Source organism: Xyrauchen texanus, chromosome 10 (assembly GCF_025860055.1).
Source record: "Xyrauchen texanus isolate HMW12.3.18 chromosome 10, RBS_HiC_50CHRs, whole genome shotgun sequence".
Classification (NCBI taxonomy): Eukaryota; Metazoa; Chordata; class Actinopteri; order Cypriniformes; family Catostomidae; genus Xyrauchen; species Xyrauchen texanus.
In genome coordinates this window covers 17,027,074-17,048,193 of record NC_068285.1, presented here as the reverse complement: position 1 = coordinate 17,048,193, position 21,120 = coordinate 17,027,074, and the positions used below count along the sequence as shown (strand labels likewise).

The following is a 21,120-nucleotide window of genomic DNA, read 5'->3' as shown; positions in this document are numbered from 1 at the left end:
AGACTCTGAGTGCGGATACTCCCGCTGCACATTAGAAGTGCTGCCATCAACGGCGCGGAGGCTCGCGACTCCTCCAAACTTACTTAAAGGGATAGTTCACCCAAAAATGAAAATTCTCTCATCATTTACTCTCCTTTATGCCATCCAAAATGTGTATGACTTTCTATCATCTGCTTAACTCAAATTAAGATTTTTAGAAGAATGGCTCTTTTGGTCCATACAACTCAAGTGAATGGGTGCCAACCACTGATATAACTAGATTGCTCATTGAATTCTAAACTGCCAGCAGTAGCTTCACTGTTGTGACGTCATGAGCAATCCAGTTCTATATATAGATCAGTGGTGCCAACAGTTTGAAGCTCCAAAAACCACATTAGTCACCATAAAAGTAACCCATAAGACTCCAGTGGTTAAATACGTGTCTTCAGAATCTTGATTTGTAATTGTATTTGTAATTTTGATAGCTGTGGGAGAGAAACAGATCAATATTAACAATTAAGTCATTTTTTTTTTTACTATAAATTCTCCTCCCTGTTCAGTCAATCTCCACTTTAACTTTCACTTTCAAATTCTTCTTGTGTTTTTAGTGATTCAAATCCTTCATGCATATCTCCCACAACTGGGCAATGAGAAGACTTTCTAGCAAAAAAAGGACTTTATTAAATGTAAACAGAGAATGATCTGTTTCTCACCCATGCCTATCATGCAATTTCTGAAGATATGGATTCGTACAGATTACTTTTATGCTGCCTTCAGTGACGCCGCTGGCCAAATTGATGGCCTACACAGAGTTCATGATATGAACATGAAGAGATCATCTGATCGGGGTGGGTTGGGGGGTTGGGTTGCTTGATTTGAGCATGAAGAGATCATCTGTGTACTTGAAAATGTATAACGTGCGAGTAAGGTCAGCCTGTGGATTTCTGGTGCCCTCCTGGGGTAAGATGGTGTGCTATATATGCTTATAGGGAGCAGCGGTACTGGCTGCTTTTATGTGCTTTTTGGAGCGTCAACATTTCGGCACCCATTCACTTGTATTGTATGGACCTACAGAGCTGAAATATTCTTCTAAAAATCTTAATTTGCGCTCTGCAAGAAAGCCATACACAACTGGGATGGCATAAGGGTAAGTAAATGATGAGAACTATGCCTTTAATGTAGGCTTATAACTTATAGGAAAAGTTCACACAAAAATTTACATTTTCTCATCATTTTATCACCCTCATTCCATTCCAGATGTGTATGGCTTTCTTCCGCAGAACTCAACAATTTGACAACTCTGTAGGTCCATACAGTGCTCCAACAGCAAAATAAAATATTAACGATTGCGCTTTCACAGCTTATTAAAGGACAATGAAAATATATAGTGCTGGATAACAGCAGTAAGAAGAGAGAAATAGGCAAAATTTCCTGTCACTCCCTCAGCAGCTGTGTTAGATGCCTTATCATAGCTGTGGTAACTTGATAAAACTTACTCAAGGGTAATATAATACAAAGTGCAATGTTATAAATTTAACCCAAATATTTTGAAAATTGGAAATATAAAAAAGTTTGCTACATTTATGTTGCTTAATAAGGTGGAAATGCATCATTTCACGTCTGTGAAAAGGGTCCATAGATCCATATACTTCCAATTTTACAAATATTTGGTGTCAATTTCTAACATTGATCTTTTGTGAACTAATAAATTACCTGTTACCTTTCTACAATCAGAACTTGACAGCTCATATGACATCAGCTGTTGTTATTAGATGTCACATTAGCTTCAGCTTTGCCAACTGTAAAGCTGACTGCACGCTGAAAAGGTTTATTTACTTTTTCCGATTTTTGTATGTCTCATTTCAGCAAAATGTTTCTTTTTGAATCTGAATAATATCACCTAAATTCATAATTTAGTTCATACCCTGTCTGGGTTATTTTTGACACAGCATTGTTTGCAAGCCAGGAAAATCATGTTTTTAGCATAATATGAGGTAAAGAAGCCTAATTTTATGATTCCAGTATAGTCAAATTTGATTGCTGATTTGAAATATGTTCTTTGATCGTAATCTTGACCAACCATTTTTGGAGATTTCGGTTTCCCCCTGTAGATAGGAGCTGGACTGTCATGACTGGAAATAGCCTCCCTACAGTGTTGGGTAGTAACTGAGTACATGTAACGGGATTACGTATTTAAAATACAAAAAATAAGTAACTGTAATCCAATAATTGGTCATTAGAATTAATTTACATTCAAAAAGTATTTTGATTACTGAAGAGATTACTTTGCATTTTATGTTTCATTTAATATTTAGTCCTTTCAGATGGAAAACAGTTATCCATATAAATGATGCGATCCAAAGTGCATTTGAACAGCGGTGAAACACTTTCTTATGATGTTACATTCATACGAGCAGACAGAGAAGTACGTTTGAAGTTTGGAGCAGAAGAAATAGAAATAAACCTTGTGTAAATTGTCAGCTTTATGTTAAGCTAAAATGCTATTTCTAGCCATTTTACATGCACATGTTACCAGACATGATCATATTTTTTATCAAGAAAATTCACATTGGATCATAATTTCTTTTTTTCTAGTAAGAACTTTGATATCAGGGCAAAAATCTTATTCTTGATAATTTTGTATTGTTTTCCTGTGAAAATATCTAAAAATCCTTAAAACAAAATCTTGATTGATCTTGTTTTAGAAACAACACAGCATAAGATATTTATGTTTTTCAGATAATGTATTTTTAACATGTATATTTTATCTGACTGTACTGGCAGTTTTTATAGTCAAAACAAGTGAAAAAAATCTACCAGTGCTGAAGAAGTAACCCAAAGTATTTAAAATAAATCACTGACCTTGAGTAATCTGACAGAATACGTTACAAATTACATTTTACAGCATGTAAACCAACCCTGCCCTAGAGCTTTCCAAATATGGCCGACAGTGGACTGACTTACTAGAAAACTTTGGCGTATGCATCAAGCACTAGGAATTGTAATCAAGCTTGACATCATGATCGTGCCTAAAGACTGCAATGTCAAAAACAATGGCATTTTGGTTACATTTTGGTCTGTTTTCATCCAAAATTGATTGGATTACTTCAGAAGACATGGATTAAACCACTGGAGTAGAATTTATTACTTTTCTGCTGATTTTATGTGCTTTATGGAGCTTAAAATTTTGGTCACCATTCACTTACAATGGACCTACAGAGCAGAAGAAAGTAATACACATCTGGGATGGCATGATGGTGAGTAAATAATGAGAACATTTTCATTTGGGGTGAACTCTTCCTTTAACTCCCTTAAAAAGTACTGTGGTAACTAGATTCTTTAATTAAAAAAATTACCCTCTTATGTTTTGAATCTTTTAACCTATTGTACAAATAGTTACTGCACGAAATCTACAACTCAAAATCATCTGAAAGTCCCAAGGGTACATTCTGAATTTGGTAAAACTGCTTTTTCCTTTTATGCTCCTTGGGCTTGGAATGAATTACAAAATGTAATCAATTCAGATATACGTCCCACTTTGAGCACTTTTAAAGGTCGTTTGCAAACTGTTTTAAAGGAAACTTGTAATTGTTTTTATTGATCTGATTGTATATTTCAACTATATGTTTTTTTTTTGTACGTGTATTTGTAGTATCTTTTGAATTTTATTGTGAAACTTATATGTGCTGCCATCTTGACCAGGACTCCCTGGAAGAAGGGACTGTATTATCTCAATGGGACCATCCTGGTTAAGTAAAGGATACAAATAAATAAAATAAAACTTTGCATTGAACATTCCCATTCAAACAGTAAGACACTTTCAGAATATTTGTCATTCTAGTTCGTTTTTTATTTTGATTACAGTAGAGACTAAAACCATGTTACCACAGTTTCATTCTGGTAACAGTAACTGTATTTACTATTTAATTTTGGTGAAACTATTAACTCCCATGGTAAAAGTTTTGTGAAAGTCAGACCACTAAGCAATACAACACTGGAAAATGAGGCTGTAGTTAAACCAGTTGGTTCTTTATTAATACTTATGCTATTTAATCAATCAAAATCTCTTAAGAGCACAGTATCGAACAAACATATTTGGAGTAATGTGGCAAAAAAAATTACACATCAACATGTTTTATATCTAATTAACACTTTACAGCCATGATGCTTTATAGTGTACTGCATGGTAACAGAAACTGGTAACTAGTTACAGTTTGATTATTTTTTGCCTGTGCTACTTAACACAGACAAGTTACTGGTGGTTCTTACGGATGAGATGAGGTTAACACAAGGTTCAAGTGTAGACAACGGTATGAAAGGACACAATGGTGTAAAGCTCATAACGGCATCTATTAGAAGGATTTAAATGATCTTGTATATAATGATGTCACACACAAACATCCTTGTAAAATGATAAATTAAAGCTTGTATTTTAAAATTAAACAATTCAAACCATTATTTCAGATATAATTTACAAGAGTTCAAAAAAGGTTGACATAAATAAAAGGCAACAGTGAAGATGCTTAAAAAGCGGTGTTAGTTTGCAGTGCAAAAGCAGCTCAAATGGATTGTATTACTTCAATACAGGCACAATGGTGAAATCTTTTAAGTAGGTATGGTCAGTACAGTGAATGGTGATTATGAATCCCTCTTAGTCACTGTTATGCAAGGCGTCATGTTTCCTTAAATGCCAGTAGATATGACTTTGTTATTGCAAGTTGGATTTATAAGTGCATGGTTGTTTCCAGATGTCTGTGTCCAGTTTGGTTGATTTGGTTCAGTTTGGACAGGGGAAAGCAAAAACTCTACTTGCTTCACATATTCTGTGTGCTTTTTCTGTACTGCTCAATCTTGACTCATGTTTTTTTTAAATAGTTTTGGGATTTCCTGACCTATCAAAAGTAGTTTGCTCTTATTTATTTCCCTGACATTCTTCTTGCTGAAAGACGTCTCTGATTCGTTGAACACATATGTCAGATGCCTCCTGGGTCTCTTTGGAGAGCTGGAATAGGCTCAGGAAGCCATGAGGGAGGTCCTCTACTACAGTGAGAGTCACTGGCTGGTTCATATTCCTCAGCTTTTTGGCAAACATTACTGAATCATCTAACAGGGCATCCAAAGCTGAGGCCTAAGGAGAACAATCAAAACAGTCTAATAACAGTAAAAAAAGAAAAGAAAGAGATGACATGTGAGCAGCTCATATGATGTCCTTATTTACCAATAAGCAAACATAATATCTTATTAATCCTTCAAGGTACTGTAAGTTATTATGTTGGCTTGAAAAAGTCAATATACTGTTATTATGTGTGTGTATATATATATATATATATTTATTCTCACAATCAGGTTTTAAAAGTCAACATGCAACAAGTAACGCTTTCAAGTAATGACAACATGTAAAATGTATTATGATCTCCAAATCATGTCTTACCACTATATGCACTGGTGGCAGCCCCTTGAGAAGACTGACTGGAGCAAGTAGAGGAGACACAAAGGGGTTCTTCATTATTGGTGAGCAAGGTGTCTGTATATCCACCAAACACCTAGACCGGAGTGGCTCAAAGTTTTCAGGGTATTCTCTGACTTCCTGTGGCCTGTCTTCAGAGTGTGACTTGGAAGGTGAAGGCCCATTGGATAATTTGGTTGCAGAGGATGATGAAGATGGTGCTTTTGGATCTATTAAAGATTGGAGCCAATTGTTCGCTCCCTGTGTAAAGTTTATAATCAACTTAACTGTATCCTGTCCCAAAGCGGCCAGGGTGTCTAAATGCCGTGCTGGCTGAACTGTCTGACTGCCTGTACCTGAGATAGAGAAAGCAAAAAGAAGACAGGATAATCGTAAGACAGAATTAGATACAGTTGAACTCTTAAAGTGTGTCTTAAACACACTTAAATGCAGTTTTTCACAAGTCCTGACATTTAATCGTAGAAAACATTCCCTGTCTAAGGACAGTTAACATCAATACTTTATTTTAAGAATGTGAAATGTCAGAATAATAGTAGAGTGTATTATTTATTTCAGCTTTTATTTCTTTCATCACATTCCCAGAGGGTCAGAAGTTTACATACACTTTGTTAGTATTTGGTAGCATTGCCTTTAAATTGTTTAACTTGGTTCAAATATTTTGTGTAGCTTTCCACAAGCTTCTCACAATAAGTTGCTGGAATTTTGTCCCAGATTTGGCCCGAATTTCGTCCAGACAGAACTGGCTCACACACAATTGTTCATTTCGATTTCAGTTGTGCCCACAAATTTTCTATCAGATTGAGGTCAGGGCTTTGTGATGGCCACTCCAATACCTTGACTTTGTTGTCCTAAAGCCATTTTGCCACAATTTTGAGGTATACTTGGGGTCATTGTCCATTTGGAAGACCCATTTGTGACAGAGCTTTAACTTCCTGGCTGATGTCTTGAGATGTTGCTTCAATATATCCACATAAATTTCCTTCCTCATTATTGCATCTATTTTGTGAAGTGCACCAGTCCCTCCTGCAGCCAAGCACCCCCACAACATGATGCTGCCACCCCCATGCTTCACAGTTGGGATGGTGTTCTTCAGCTTGCAAGCCTCCCCCTTTTCCTCCAAACATAACGTTGGTCATTATGGCCAAACGGTTACATTTTTGTTTCAACAGACCAGAGGACTTTTCTCCAAAAAGTAAGATCTTTGTCCCCATGTGCTCTTTCAAACTGTAGTCTAGCTTTATTATGGCAGTTTTGGAGCAGTGGTTTCTTCCTTGCTGAGTAGCCTTTCAGGTTATGTCGATATAGGACTAATTTTACTGTGGATATAGATACTTGTCTACCTGTTTCCTTCAGCATCTTCACAATGTCCTTTGCTGTTGTTCTGGGATTGATTTGCACATTTCAAACCAAACTGAGTTCATCGCTTGGACACAGAATGCGTCTCCTTCCTGAATGGTATGATGGCTGCATGGTCCCATGGTGTTTATACTTGCATACTATTGTTTGTACAGATGAATGTGGTTCCTTAAGGCATTTGGAAATTGCTTCCAAGGATGAACCACACTTGTGGAGGTCCACAATTGTTTTTCTGAGGTCTTGGCTGATTTCTTTTGATTTTCCCATGATGTCAAACAAAGAGGCACTGAGTTTGAAGGTAGGTCTTAAAATACATCCACAGGTACACCTCCAATTTACTCCAATGCACAGTTAACTTAGTGCATGTAAACTTCTAACCCACTAGAATTGTGATATAGTCAATTAAAAGTGAAACAATCAGTCTGTAAACCATTGTTGGAAAAATGACTTGTGTCATGCACAAAGTAAATGTCCTAAACGACTTGCCAAAACTATAGTTTGCTAATATGAAATCTGTGGAGTGGCTATGAGTTTTAATGATTTCAACCAAAGTGTATGTAAACTTCTGAATTCAACTGTAAATAGAAGAATTAAGATTGAACATTTATATCTATCTAGCAAGATCAAAAAGAGATTAAAACAGTGTTGGGGAGTGACTGACCTAAAGTGGTGATGCTACTAACTAAACAATTTTTAAATAGCTCAGCTTTGTATAAAACAGTGTAACACTTCCATAAAAGACACCAACAGGTAGAAGTGTAGCTTTATGAAGCACTACATTGCTGTTTTTGTCAGATTTGATATGCAGCATGTGCAGTTTTAAAGCCATTAAAAACATAAAAAGATAATACTCAAATATGCTCTCCTAAAATCTCTCTCACTCTCTCATATGAAGTAATGAAAAGTCCAATTCATTTTAGTGAATCTGTTTGTTTGGACAGTTCAGGTAAATTAACCTGAAAAAAAAAATTAATCATTAAGAATATTGTCTTTTTGTAACAAACTATTTAGTTCTCTGCTGCTGTTCTTTATGTTTTCGGCTCAGTTACATAAATTATGAGGTTTGTTAGGTTTATCTAGGTTATAAGTTTATCTGTTCAGGTTTAATGCTATAACTTGTGCCAGATAAATACTGTTCTGATTACTAGAACATTATATAATCTTGGTATATATTTATATATTTTATTGTGACGAGGAGGAGGTCGGGGTGGGGCCGTTAGGATGGATGCCTGGCGCAGAGTTACCACTATCAGCCGGGAGAGGGATAAAGAGGAGCTGGAGTGACAAGTGCATTATGGTTTTGTTATGCTGAAAAGCAGTTTTATGCTGTGTTGAATTAAAAGTATTTTCGTTATAATCCCGGTTCCTGCTTCCTCTTCACGATGAGAAAGAGACCTGTCTGCCACATTTACATATATTTTATACACTCACCGGCAACTTTATTAGGCACACCTGAAAGAAAAAACAACAACCAATAAGCAGCAGTTCTGTGGACAAAACTGCCTTGTTGATGACAGAGGTCAATGGAGAATGGCCAGACTGGTTCGAGCTGACAGAAAGGATACGGTAACTCGGATAACCCCTGTACAATTGTAGTGAGCAGAATAGCATTTCCGAATACACAACACATCGAACCTTGAGGGCTACAACAGCAGAAGACCACGTCGGGTTCCCACGAACAGAAAACGGAGGCTGCAGTGGGCCTACTATCCAGATATGTCAGACCAGTCTATGCTTTTCCAATCATCTACTGTCCCGTTTTGGTGAGCCTGTGCCCACTTCAGCCTCAATTTCCTGTTCTTAGCTGACAGTAGTGGTACCTGGAGTGGTCTTCTATTGCTGCAGCCCATCCGCCTCAATGTTCGACGTGTTGTACATTCAGAAATGCTTTTCTATTTTTTTTAAATGTTAACAATTTTATGAATTTGAATGTTAATTTTAATTTAAAAAATAGATTCCCTCCCATTTTGTTATGCAGAAACTTTAGTTTAAGAAGTTGCTTTTTCTCATGACAAAATATCCAGCTGAAAGAAGCCAATGATGGACCTAGTACTCATGCTAAAAATCTCACCTGCATAGGCATCAATGCACTTATACAGCACACTCAAAGGCAGTAAAGGGTCGATCAAAGTGAGAAGCCTGGATGGTGAGGAGTCTGTTGTCAGTAGAGTTGCCGGGTACGCTGCCACGATTCCATCAGGAACGCGTACACCGTGAGACATTGCCCTCATAGAGACGGTTATACACAGGTTACCGCCTGCACTGTCCCCAGCTAAACAAACACGCTCTGCAGTCGATCCTGTGTAGCAAGAACAGGATTTGGAAAAATCATCAAAATGAATGACTTGACGCATCATCAACACCTCTTATTATTCTCAAATATGTATTAGGCACACCGTTCACTTTTAAAAATAAAGGATCTTAATAGGTTCTTTACAGCTCCTTTAGGAATGGTCAACCCAAAACTGAAAGATCTGTCATAATTTACTCACCCATAATGTTGTTCCAAACCAGTGTAACTTTCTTTCACCAGTGCAATACAAAGATGTTATGCAGAATGTTAGCCTCAGTCACCATTCACTTTCATTGCATCTTTTATCCATACAAAAAAAGCTAATAGAGTCTTGATGCTAACATTCCACCTAGAAGGGCGAGTAAAAGATGTAAGAATTTTAGGTGAGCTATCCCTTTAAGTTCTTGTTTTTCTTATAGCATTCTAGAGTTAGCTAAATGGTTTTATGGAGATTAAAAAAAGTTTCGTGTGATCCCGAAAACTGGCTTAAACATTGCTTCCTAAAAATGTAAAATTGTTGACCTCAACTATAATTTTTTGTGTGTGTTTTTTGGACTGAATACACATAAAACTAACTAGTGTTTGCCCTGTGGGGCTGACTTAAGTGTCTGGGCATGGATACATTTTTACAAAGGATGCTTTGTTCCATTTATGAACTTGGACTCTTTTAAATTAAAAACATACAGTATAAAAATCAATATTTTTGACTTTGACTTTATCTGTTGATGGATGTGCTACACAAACCCAGCAAGTGGCAATTCTTCAAGGCCCAACAGTAGGCGTAGAAACACTCCTCCAGAGCTCGGGGGAATGGGGCCTCTGGAGCCAGTGAGTAATCCACTGAGAGAATAGGCACATCCAGATCCTTTGACCAGCTCTTCAAATAATTCTATAATAAAGACAAAAAGATACACCTCATCAAAGAAACTGTATACATTAGAAACTTTATTCAGTGGCCCCACAAATGATTTGAACACTTATGGCACAGTTAAAGGGATAGTTCACCCAAAAATGAAAATTCTCCCATTATTTACTCACCCTGATGCCATCCCAGATGTGTATGACTTTCTTTCTTCACCAGAAGACAAACAAAGATTTTTAGAAGAATATTTCAATTCTGTAGGTCCTCACTTTGCAAGTAAATGGTGATCTTGTGATAGATAACTTTGTAGCTCAGAAAATGACATAAATGAAACATAGAAGTAATCCATGAGTGTCCAGTGTTTAAATTAATATCTTCAGAAGTAATAATATAGGTGTGGGTGAGAAACAGATTTAAATTTAAATACTTTCACTTTTACATCTGAAAGTCACATGTGGTGCCTGTTTAGTTTCACTTTCACATAAAGTGGAGATTTAGAGTAAAAAATGACTTGTGTTTTTATCGGTTTCTCACCCACACCCATTTTATCACTCATGAAGAAATGGATTTAAACACTGGAGTCATGTGGATTACTTTTATGTAAAATGGTCTGATCACCATTCACTTGCACCTACAGAGCTGAGATATTTTTCAAAAAATCTTTGCTTACGTTCTGCAGAAGATAGTAAGTCATACGAACTTATTTTTGGGTGAACTATCCATTTACTGACTGAAATGTCTGAATGTCTCTGCATTTCATAACAAAATATCAATGTAAGTGTCATATGCAAACAAATAATTCTGTCTTTTCTCTTTTTTTTTCCTTTTTTTTTTAGCTAGTTAGTCAAGTCAAGTGGTTTTTATTGTCGTTTCAACCATATACAGTTAGTACAGTACACAGCAAAACGAGACAACGTTCCTCCAGGACCATGGTGCTACATAAAACAACATAGGACAAACACAGAACCACATGAGACTACACAGACTAAATAACATTTCTACATAAAGTGCACCTGCAAACATGTGTAAAAAGTACAGGACAGTACAATAAATTACTAAAAGGAACAGGACAACAGACACAGTGAGAGACAGTGCAGCGCCGACCAGTACACATTTGTAATTGAGTAGTGCAAAAAGATGACACTTTCTAAAATGCTAAATGTAAACACAACATACTATGAAACAGTGTTCAAGCAGCCAGGTTTAAGTGACAATAATTAAAGTGCAACTCTGGACATGTGCAAAAGTTGGATGGTGTACAGGTGTGTGTGTGTGTGTGTTAGTCCAGTCCTTGATTATTGAGGAGTCTGATGGCTTGGGGGAAGAAGCTGTTACACAGTCTGGCCGTGAGGGCCCGAATGCTTCGGTGAAAAGTTTGTGTGAGGGGTGTGTGGGGTCGTCCACAATGCTGGTTGCTTTGCGGATGCAGCGTTTTATATAAATGTCTTTGATGGAGAGAAGAGAGACCCCGATGATCTTCTCAGCTGTTAGTTATTCACCAGGCACTAACTGGTGTTAAAGTGATTTTTAGTGTATGTATGAAGTCAGTTCCCCTCAAGTTCCCCTAGGTGTCCTAGCAGTGTGACTAGAGGTATAGATTATTACATTAATTATGACATTTTCCACCTATATATGACAACTAGAAATTGTCACAATAATTCTGCATATATTTTAAACACTATATCTATTGATGTATCATTTTAAACTGTCTTTAAAGTGTGGTTTTGACATCTTTCTTCAAAATAAATGCCAATTGGTTTGATAATTTGTTATCTAATACCATAACATTCCTGCATTTTAACGTGTGGTTTAGGTGTCCAAAAACTTTTTGGGGCCACTGTATGGGGAGGCAAAATTGTACCAAGTTTGTATTTGTACAGTTTTGGCACACTGGCTAATTATTATACCATGTAACTCCAAGATAAATGCTGTTTGACATACCTCATGTGATTTTGAAGTTTGTGCGACAAATCCACCTCCATGGAAGTGAATGAGCAGATAAGGAGAGAGACAAGCTGTCTGACGACTGAAACTTACAGGTAAAGAGCGCGGAGGCCCTTCAGACCGAGATAATGCCAACAGTTCTGCACTGTCCTATGAGGAGAGGGAATGGAAGGTAGGGAAAATTGAGAGGAATAAAATGTTTAGCAGTTACAGTACTTTATCAGGCATTCTGACTCATAACAAAAATGGTGCTTATTACAAAGTAATACTAAACATAGTACACAACAGTATACAGTACATATAAACTTTGAAACTGAAAGGGCATTGAAAATATCCTTATTTAGAGTCATTAGATCGCTGCTTATCCTTCTGTATATAAATAAGTAAAATGTATCATAACAGTGTTATCCATTTCTTTTCCATAAAGCACACACACACACAAACAAACCTGTCCTTGGCGGAGTGTGTGTGAGATCAGGCGCACATTGACTGGCCCAGGGCCCCAGTGTGCAACTGGCGGGGCAACAGAGACTGAGAGATTGGAGTCAGAGGCGAGTGGCAAAGTGAAAGTTTCAGCTGGCACGGTTAACGTCACATTCACTTGCACCACAAGTGAAGCAATCCTTGACAACCCCTATGGACAAAGGAGTGGGAAACAGGATAATCACTTTTTTTTAATTCATTAAATTATTTTGTGACATGCAAGCACTATACAGTATAATACACTCACCTAAAGGATTATTAGGAACACCTGTTCAATTTCTCATTAATGCAATTATCTAATCAACCAATCACATGGCAGTTGCTTCAATGCATTTAGGGGTGTGGTCCTGGTCAAGACAATCTCCTGAACTCCAAACTGAATGTCAGAATGGGAAAGAAAGGTGATTTAAGCAATTTTGAGCGTGGCATGGTTGTTGGTGCCAGACGGGCTGGTCTGAGTATTTCACAATCTGCTCAGTTTCTGGGATTTTCACGCACAACCATTTCTAGGGTTTACAAAGAATGGTGTGAAAAGGAAAAACATCCAGTATGCGGCAGTCCTGTGGGCTGAAAATGCCTTGTTGATGCTAGAGGTCAGAGGAGAATGGGCCGACTGATTCAAGCTGATAGAAGAGCAACTTTGCCTGAAATAACCACTCGTTACAACCGAGGTATGCAGCAAAGCATTTGTGAAGCCACAACACGCACAACCTTGAGGCGGATGGGCTACAACAGCAGAAGACCCCACCGGGTATCACTCATCTCCACTACAAATAGGAAAAAGAGGCTACAATTTGCAAGAGCTCACCAAAATTGGACAGTTGAAGACTGGAAAAATGTTGCCTGGTCTGATGAGTCTCGATTTCTGTTGAGACATTCAGATGGTAGAGTCAGAATTTGGCGTAAACAGAATGAGAACATGGATCCATCATGCCTTGTTACCACTGTGCAGGCTGGTGGTGGTGGTGTAATGGTGTGGGGGATGTTTTCTTGGCACACTTTAGGCCCCTTAGTGCCAATAGGGCATCGTTTAAATGCCACGGCCTACCTGAGCATTGTTTCTGACCATGTCCATCCCTTTATGGCCACCATGTACCCATCCTCTGATGGCTACTTCCAGCAGGATAATGCACCATGTCACAAAGCTTGAATCATTTCAAATTGGTTTCTTGAACATGACAATTAGTTCACTGTACTAAAATGGCCCCCACAGTCACCAGATCTCAACCCAATAGAGCATCTTTGGGATGTGGTGGAACAGGAGCTTCGTGCCCTGGATGTGCATCCCACAAATCTCCATCAACTGCAAGATGCTATCCTATCAATATGGTCCAACATTTCTAAAGAATGCTTTCAGCACCTTGTTGAATCAATGCCACGTAGAATTAAGGCAGTTCTGAAGGCGAAAGGGGGTCAAACACAGTATTAGTATGGTGTTCCTAATAATCCTTTAGGTGAGTGTATATAAAAATATAACACACACACACACATACACACACACACTGCATCCGGAAAGTATTCACAGCGCTTCACTTTTTCCACATTTTGTTATGTTACAGCCTTATTCCAAAATGGATTCAATTCATTATTTTCCACAATTCTACAAACAATACCCCATAATGACAACATTAAAGAAGTTTGTTTGAAATCTTTGCAAATTTATTAAAAATAGAAAATGAAATAAATCACATGTACATAAGTATTCACAGCCTTTGCTCAATACTTTGTTGAAGCACCTTTGAGCAGGTTTTCATCAAGGATGTCTCTGTACATTGCTGCATTCATCTTTCCCTCGATCCTGACTAGTCTCACAGTTCCTGCCGCTGAAAAACATCCCCACAGCATGATGCTGCTGCCACCACCATGCTTCACTGTAGAGATGGTATTGGCCAGGCGATAAGCGGCGCCTGGTTTCCTCCAGACATGACGCTTGCCCTTCAGGCCAGTTCTGAGTTCAGATTTTGTTTCTCATGGTCTGACAGTCCTTCAGGTGACTTTTAGCAAACTCCAGGCAGGCTGTCATGTGCCTTTTACTGAGGAGTGGCTTCCGTCTGGCCACTCTACCGTACAGGCCTGATTGGTGGAGTGCTGCAGAGATGCTTGTTTTTCTGGAAGGGTCTCCTCTCTCCACAGAGAAACGCTGGAGCTCTGTCAGAGTGAACATCAGGTTCTTGGTCATCTCCCTGACTAAGGCCCATCTCCCCCGATTGCTCAGTTTGGCCGGGCGGCCAGCTCTAGGAAGAGTCCTGGTGGTTCCAAACTTCTTCCATTTACGGATGATGGAGGCCACTGTGCTCATTGGGACCTTCAATGCTGCAGGAATTTTCCTGTACACTTCCCCAGATCTGTGACTCGATACAATCCTGTCTCGGAGGTCTACAGACAATTCCATGGCTTGGTTTGTGCTCTGACATGCACTGTTAACTGTGGGACCTTATATAGACAGGTGTGTGCCTTTCCAAATCATGTCCAATCAACTGAATTTACCACAAGTAGACTCCAATCAAGTTGTAGAAACATCTCAAGGATGATCAGTGGAAACAGGATGCACCTGAGCTCAATTTTGAGTGTCATGGCAAAGGCTGTGAATACTTATGTACATGTTTTTTTATTTGTAATACATTTATTACAAATAAAATGCAAATTAATTGCAAAGATTTCAATCAAACTTCTTTCACATTGTCATTATGGGGTATTGTTTGTAGAATTTTGAGGAAAATAATGAATTTAATAATGAATTTAAAGTGCTGTGAATACTTTCCAGATGCACTGTGTATATATATATATATATATATATATATATATATATATATATATATAGTAAACTCAGCATAAAAAGAAATGTCCCTTTTTCAAGACACATAATTTTGTAACAATCAAAATAACTTTACAGATCATTATTGTATTAAGGTCACAGTTATAAAAACTTAGGACACTAAAGAGACCTTTCTACTGACACCAAAAGAAAGATGCCCAGGGTCCCTGCTCATCTGCGTGAACGTGCCTTTGTCATGCTGCATGGAGGCATGAGGACTGCAGGTGTGGCCAGGGCAATAAATTGCAATGTCAATACTGTGAGACGCCTAAGACAGCACTACAAGGAGAAAGGAAGGACAGCTGATCCTCCTCACAGTGGCAGACCACGTGTAACAACACCTGCAAAGGATCGGTACATCCAAATATAACACCTGCAGAACGTACAATCCCTCCATCAGTGCTCAGACTGTCTGCAATAGGCTGAGAGAGGCTGGACTGAGTGCTTGTAGGTCTGTTGTAAGGCAGGTCCTTACCAGACATCACTGGTACAATGTCACCTATGGGCACAAAGACACCTTCGCTGGACCAGACAGGACTGGCAAAAAGTGCTCTTCACTGATGAGTCGCAGTTTTGTCTCACCAGGGGTGATGGTCGGACTCGCATTTATCGTAGAAGGAATGAGCGTTACACAGAGGCCTGTACTCTGGAGTGGGATCGATTTGGAGGTGGAGGGTCCGACATGGTCTGGGGCGGTGTGTCACAGCATCATCGGACTGAGCTTGTTGTCATTACAGGCAATCTGAACACTGCGTTACATCCTCCTCTCTCATGTGGTACCCTTCCTGCGGGCTCATCCTGACATGACCCTCCAGCATGACAATGCCAGATACTGCTCGTTCAGTGCGTGATTTCCTGTAAGACAGGAATGTCAGTGTTCTGCCATGGCCAGCAAAGAGCCCTGATCTCAATCCCATTGAGCAAGTATGGGACCTGTTGGATCAGAGGGCTAGGGCCGTTCCCCCCAGAAATGTCTGGGAACTTGCAAGTGCCTTGGTGGAAGAGTGGGGTAACAACACAAAGCAAGAATTGGCAAATCTGGTGCAGTCCATGAGGAGATGCACTACAGTACTTAATGCAGCTGGTGGCCACACCTGATCCTCACTGTTAATTTTGATTTTGAAACCCCCCCAGGGGTTCAGGGACACATTATTCCATTATGTCACATGTCTGTGAAACTTGTTCAGTTTATGTCTTAGTTAATTAATTTTATGTTCATACAAATATTTACAGATTAAGTTTGCTGAAAATAAAAGCAGTTGAAAGCGAGAGGACGTTTCTTTTTTTGCTGAGCTCATATATATATATATATATCAATAAGGCTACACAGAAACATGCTTGTACTCACTGATAATAGCTCTGTCTCTGTAATGTTCCAAAAGGTTTTCCAAAACTGCATATCTAAATTTTGAGTAATGCGCTCAAACTCCGCCCCCCTCAGCTCAGGGTTCATCACATATTTGCCAGATGTGAAGAAAGAGAGTGCTGCTATGCCTGTAAGTAGATCAGACTTTACTAACCAAAGGGATATGTTGCTTTTTAAAGGGGTAGTTCCCCCCAGAAAATGAAAATTCTGCCACTTTTTATAACTCTCATGCTCTCATAGAGATTTTAGGCAAAATGACAGCCTCAGTCGATCCAATCAATTCCTGATGGATCAAATACCCCCAACATTATTTTTAAAATTCAGTCATACGGCAGATTACAAAGCAAAATGGGCTGCGCACAGCATTGCACTGACCTATCCCAGTCTGCTGTTTCTTGTAGTTTTCCCCAAAGGATACCATACTGATGACCACTGTCTGTAGGAAAGGCCTGAGAGACGGGGAAAACTTGGAAGACAGAGAAACAAACAGAGGATGTCATTGTGTTTTTGAAACATATTTGCATATGACAAGCTGCCTGCACTAGTGAAAGGATAAATACAGTAATTCAAGGGTGATTTTCATTGTTGTATAAAAGTGTCAAAACCTTGATCTCACCTGGAAGCCCAAGCAGCGGCCATAGAAGCAAGCCTTGTGCATCGAGATGTACTCTTGCACAAACCTCTCACTCAAACCTCCGTCCTCTTGTGAATAGAGCTGACCACGGCCATTGTCATTTAGTAATACCTGTGCCAGGTAAAGCAATGCCCGTAGCTGACACAGGGCACTACAATATGCTTCCATTTCTGCCACATTATGCTCCATTCGGAAAAACGCTCCACTGTAGTTTGAGGCAATGTAAAGTGCCTTTTGGATGATGTAGTTGACACAGGAATGTACCACCTATGGATAACAGAGACACTTAAAAGGGATAGTTCAACCAAAAATGAAAATTCTCTCAGCATTTACTCTCCCTCGTGTCATACCAGATGCATATTACTTTATATTTTCTGCTAAACACAAACTACGATTTTTAGGAGAATATCTCTACTCTGTAGGTCCATTCAATGCAAGTGAATGGTGACCAAAACTTCGAAGCTCAAAAAGCACATAAAGCCAGGATAAAAGTAGTCTATTAGATTAGATTAGATTCAACTATATTGTCAACTTTATTGTCAAGTACAGAGCCAATGAAAAGCAGTTAGCATCCAACCAGATGTGCTAATAGCAATATATATATATATATATATATATATAGCAATATATATATGCAAGTATATACAATATGGGTTTTTTGAGTGCAAAGTTATGATGTAGAGAAGCAGAGACCAGCTCAATGCAAATGTCTATGTATACAGTACAAGGTGCAAATGAAGAAGCATAAAACTGAAGGTGCATTGTACAGAATGAGGTAGAAATATGTAAATGTACTTATTTTGCCAGTGACCATAACAGTGCAAGCGGCATCAGGATGTAGAAGTTATGTGCAAGAAATGTGCTAGGGAATGTGTGAAAAAAAGAAAAAGAAAATTTATAAAAAAATACAAATATGTAGTTCGAGTGGGATGAAGTGTTCAGCGCCTGAGAGTTCAATAGGCTGACAGCTGAGGGAAATAAACTGTTCCTGAGTCTTCTGGTGCGACAGCGAAGACTCCTATAGCGTCTCCCAGATGGGAGAGGAGTAAACAGACCGTGGTTGGGGTGAGAGGTGTCTTTGATAATGCTTCTCACCCTCCTATAAGACTCCAGTGGTTTAGTCCATGTCTTCTGAAGCGATCCAATTGGTTTTGGTTGAGAATAGACCAAAAATATCACTCCTTGTTCACTTTAAATCAAGATATCAGCAGTCTCCTTGCCGATCATGATTTCCAGCTTGATTACACGTCCTTGAGCCATCTAGTGTTCTGTGCATGTGTTAAGACCTATAGACTTCAATGGTAAGATGTACAGTGAAAAAGGAGTTACATTTTGGTCTGTTTCGCACCCAAAACGGATTAGATTGCTTCAGAAGACATTAATTATACCACTGGAGTTTAATGGATTATTTTATGCTGCACTTGTGTGTTTTTTGGAGCTTCAAAGTTTTGGTCAACATTCACTTGTATTGACATTCAGACCTGAGATATTCTTATAAAAATCTTCATTCGTGTTCTACAGAAGAAAGAAAGTGGAATGGTATGAGGGTGAGTAAATGGAGAGAATTTTCATTTTTGGCTGAACTATCCCAGCCAAAAAAAACAAAAGTGAATTCTTTAGTCCTACATACAAAAGGAGATGTTAGAAAAATGTTAGTCTTGGTCAACATTAATTTGCATTGCGTCTCATTTGCATGAAAATGAATGGTGACTGAGGCTGTAACATCTCCCATTGTGTTCCATGGAAGAAAGAAAGTCATAAGGGTTTGGAACAACAAAAGAGTGAGTGAATTATGACAGATATTTTTTTACTTTTAATATAAAAAATATCACATTATTATCATAATAAAGCATTAAATAGGTATAGAATTATAAAACAGAAAAATAGCAGCAAAGAGCTAATATAAATAGTCTTTTATGAAAAGCCATCATTTTCATCTAACTGATATGGTGCAAATAAAATGTGTAAAGCACTCAATGAACTTTTGCAACCAGATAAATCACAAGAAGTTACTTTGACTAAGGTCCGATATCCATTGCCAGGGGTTTGAGCATCAAAATCAAAATGGTGATAGACGGCAGTAAAGCCAGTGACCAAGGGTTCCACAGCACGGCCATGTTCCTGAATCAGCCTCATCACCCCCAACAGACGATTAGTGTTGTCGCCATGTGAAGAACTGACGGATCCATAAAGAGCTGAGATAACATCTGAACATACTGACTGCAATACTGCAAACACATCCTTATGGTCCATGTCTAAGAAACTGATAAGAGAGAGGTGTACTGTGAAAGAACCTAAATAGCCTTCAAAGATGAACATCATTGTAACTTTTATGTTTTAAGAAAACATCACCTTTTTAATTTAAAATAGTTCAGAGTGTGAATGGAACAGGTAACAAATCACAAAGTAACAAAACTGCTTAGCAAGGGCCAAACAATGTAATGAATAAAAACTATTGTGTCCTACACAACGCACAGCCCTCTGCCTGTGGCAACTGACACAAAGGATGACTATTCTTGCAGCATCCAACACTTGGGTCATCAAAGTCCAAAAGAACACAATAAACAGCAACGCTCTGGAAATAAATGCCAATATGGATTCCACATAATAATTCTAATTTAGTGGTTTGATGATAGACTTCAAGGAAAAATCCAATTTTCTAAAAGGATTTGATTATCATCTGTTATAATTACTGGAATAGGAATTTCAGACCCTGATGAGAACATCCAGCGTAAATGAAATGTTAGGCATGACACTGGATCTCAGTACACGAATAAAAGACTCACTTCATAATTAGACACAGCAGACTGTTAACTTGTAGCATATACTAGGCCTATACATTTAAACTCGGCCACTTGGCCTCAGGAAAAGCTACATTTATAAAATAAATTATACTAAAACCAGCTTAAGAAATAATTATTTAATTTACTCATTTCAATTTCATAACAAAATGTCATCAAACTGAATTGAGTAACCTTTAACAAAAAAAAATAATTTTAATAATTAGCCTAATAATTTAAAACTATTTATTTTCTTCAGTTTTATTAATTTAATTTTGTGAAACATTGCACAGTTCCATTTGATGGAAATTTGTAATGAAACTAAAATGAGTAAATCATTAAAAGTAGGCTAAAATATTTTTTGGAGTGCACAAGCTGCAGCCAATGTTACAGGTAAACATATCCCATGAGTTCTTGAGATTACAATTAGTTTTCACTATTTCACAATTAGCTTGTGTGTTGGAGGAAAATAAACACCTCTGATCAATAAAACATCTTGCAAAGTCTTGCACTTTGAACCCCACACTAGGTAAAGTATAGGCCTAGTGTCCTATAACACAGTAGCCTATATACATATAATACTACAGACCATAGTACTATAAAACACTATTGCTTATATTATCGTTTGTAAATAGAGAGCCTATTAGTAATAGCCAACACAGTGGTATTGCATGATTGCACGTAATAGAATGAAGGATCTGGCAACCGTCATTGCCCGACGCGGCAGCAGTACTTGTCAAACAGTCTCAAGGCGCGATATGGGTGCAATGACATAGGACCTAAATCTCAAAACGGTTTTGCATTGAAGACCCCCGTTCCTATTGAAAGGTTTGGGTGACGTGGCTTGACGCCAGAAAAGTTTTATTGAAGCTCTCTTAAAATTACGCTAAAATTGGCGCTTACCTGCCACTTACAAAACACCACTGCTGCGTGCAAGTTGCGGCCGAACTGCGACTGATCGCTGACAACAGCACCGCATATCGAGGAACACACTCCGGACAGCTCGACTGCACAACGCTATCGACGCTCGCGCACTTTCATATCTAGACACAGAATCGTGGAGGATGTCTTGTGTTGTCTTTTAACTTGCATGCATCCTCTTCCGTGCCTGTCAAAGTTTCGACACTCCCGTAGCATCATG

General features: G+C 38.3%; 1 protein-coding gene across 2 annotated transcripts; it reads right to left on the bottom strand.

Annotated features, from left to right (window-relative positions):
• Positions 1-3,825: 3,825 nt before the first annotated feature.
• Positions 3,826-21,120, bottom strand: lipea (lipase, hormone-sensitive a). 2 transcript variants are annotated; one of them, XM_052136622.1, is made up of 11 exons: positions 20,883-21,120; positions 19,213-19,462; positions 17,182-17,466; positions 16,941-17,031; positions 16,548-16,693; positions 12,350-12,535; positions 11,899-12,051; positions 9,840-9,984; positions 8,874-9,101; positions 5,411-5,781; positions 3,826-5,107 (listed from the first exon to the last, which is right to left on the bottom strand). In XM_052136622.1, exons 2-11 carry the CDS (start codon positions 19,450-19,452, stop codon positions 4,892-4,894), a joined length of 2,061 nt encoding a protein of 686 aa, XP_051992582.1. In that variant the 5' UTR covers positions 19,453-19,462; positions 20,883-21,120; the 3' UTR covers positions 3,826-4,891. The 2 variants fall into 2 exon arrangements, with proteins under 2 accessions (XP_051992582.1, XP_051992583.1); XM_052136623.1 differs by having other exon boundaries at positions 4,931-5,130.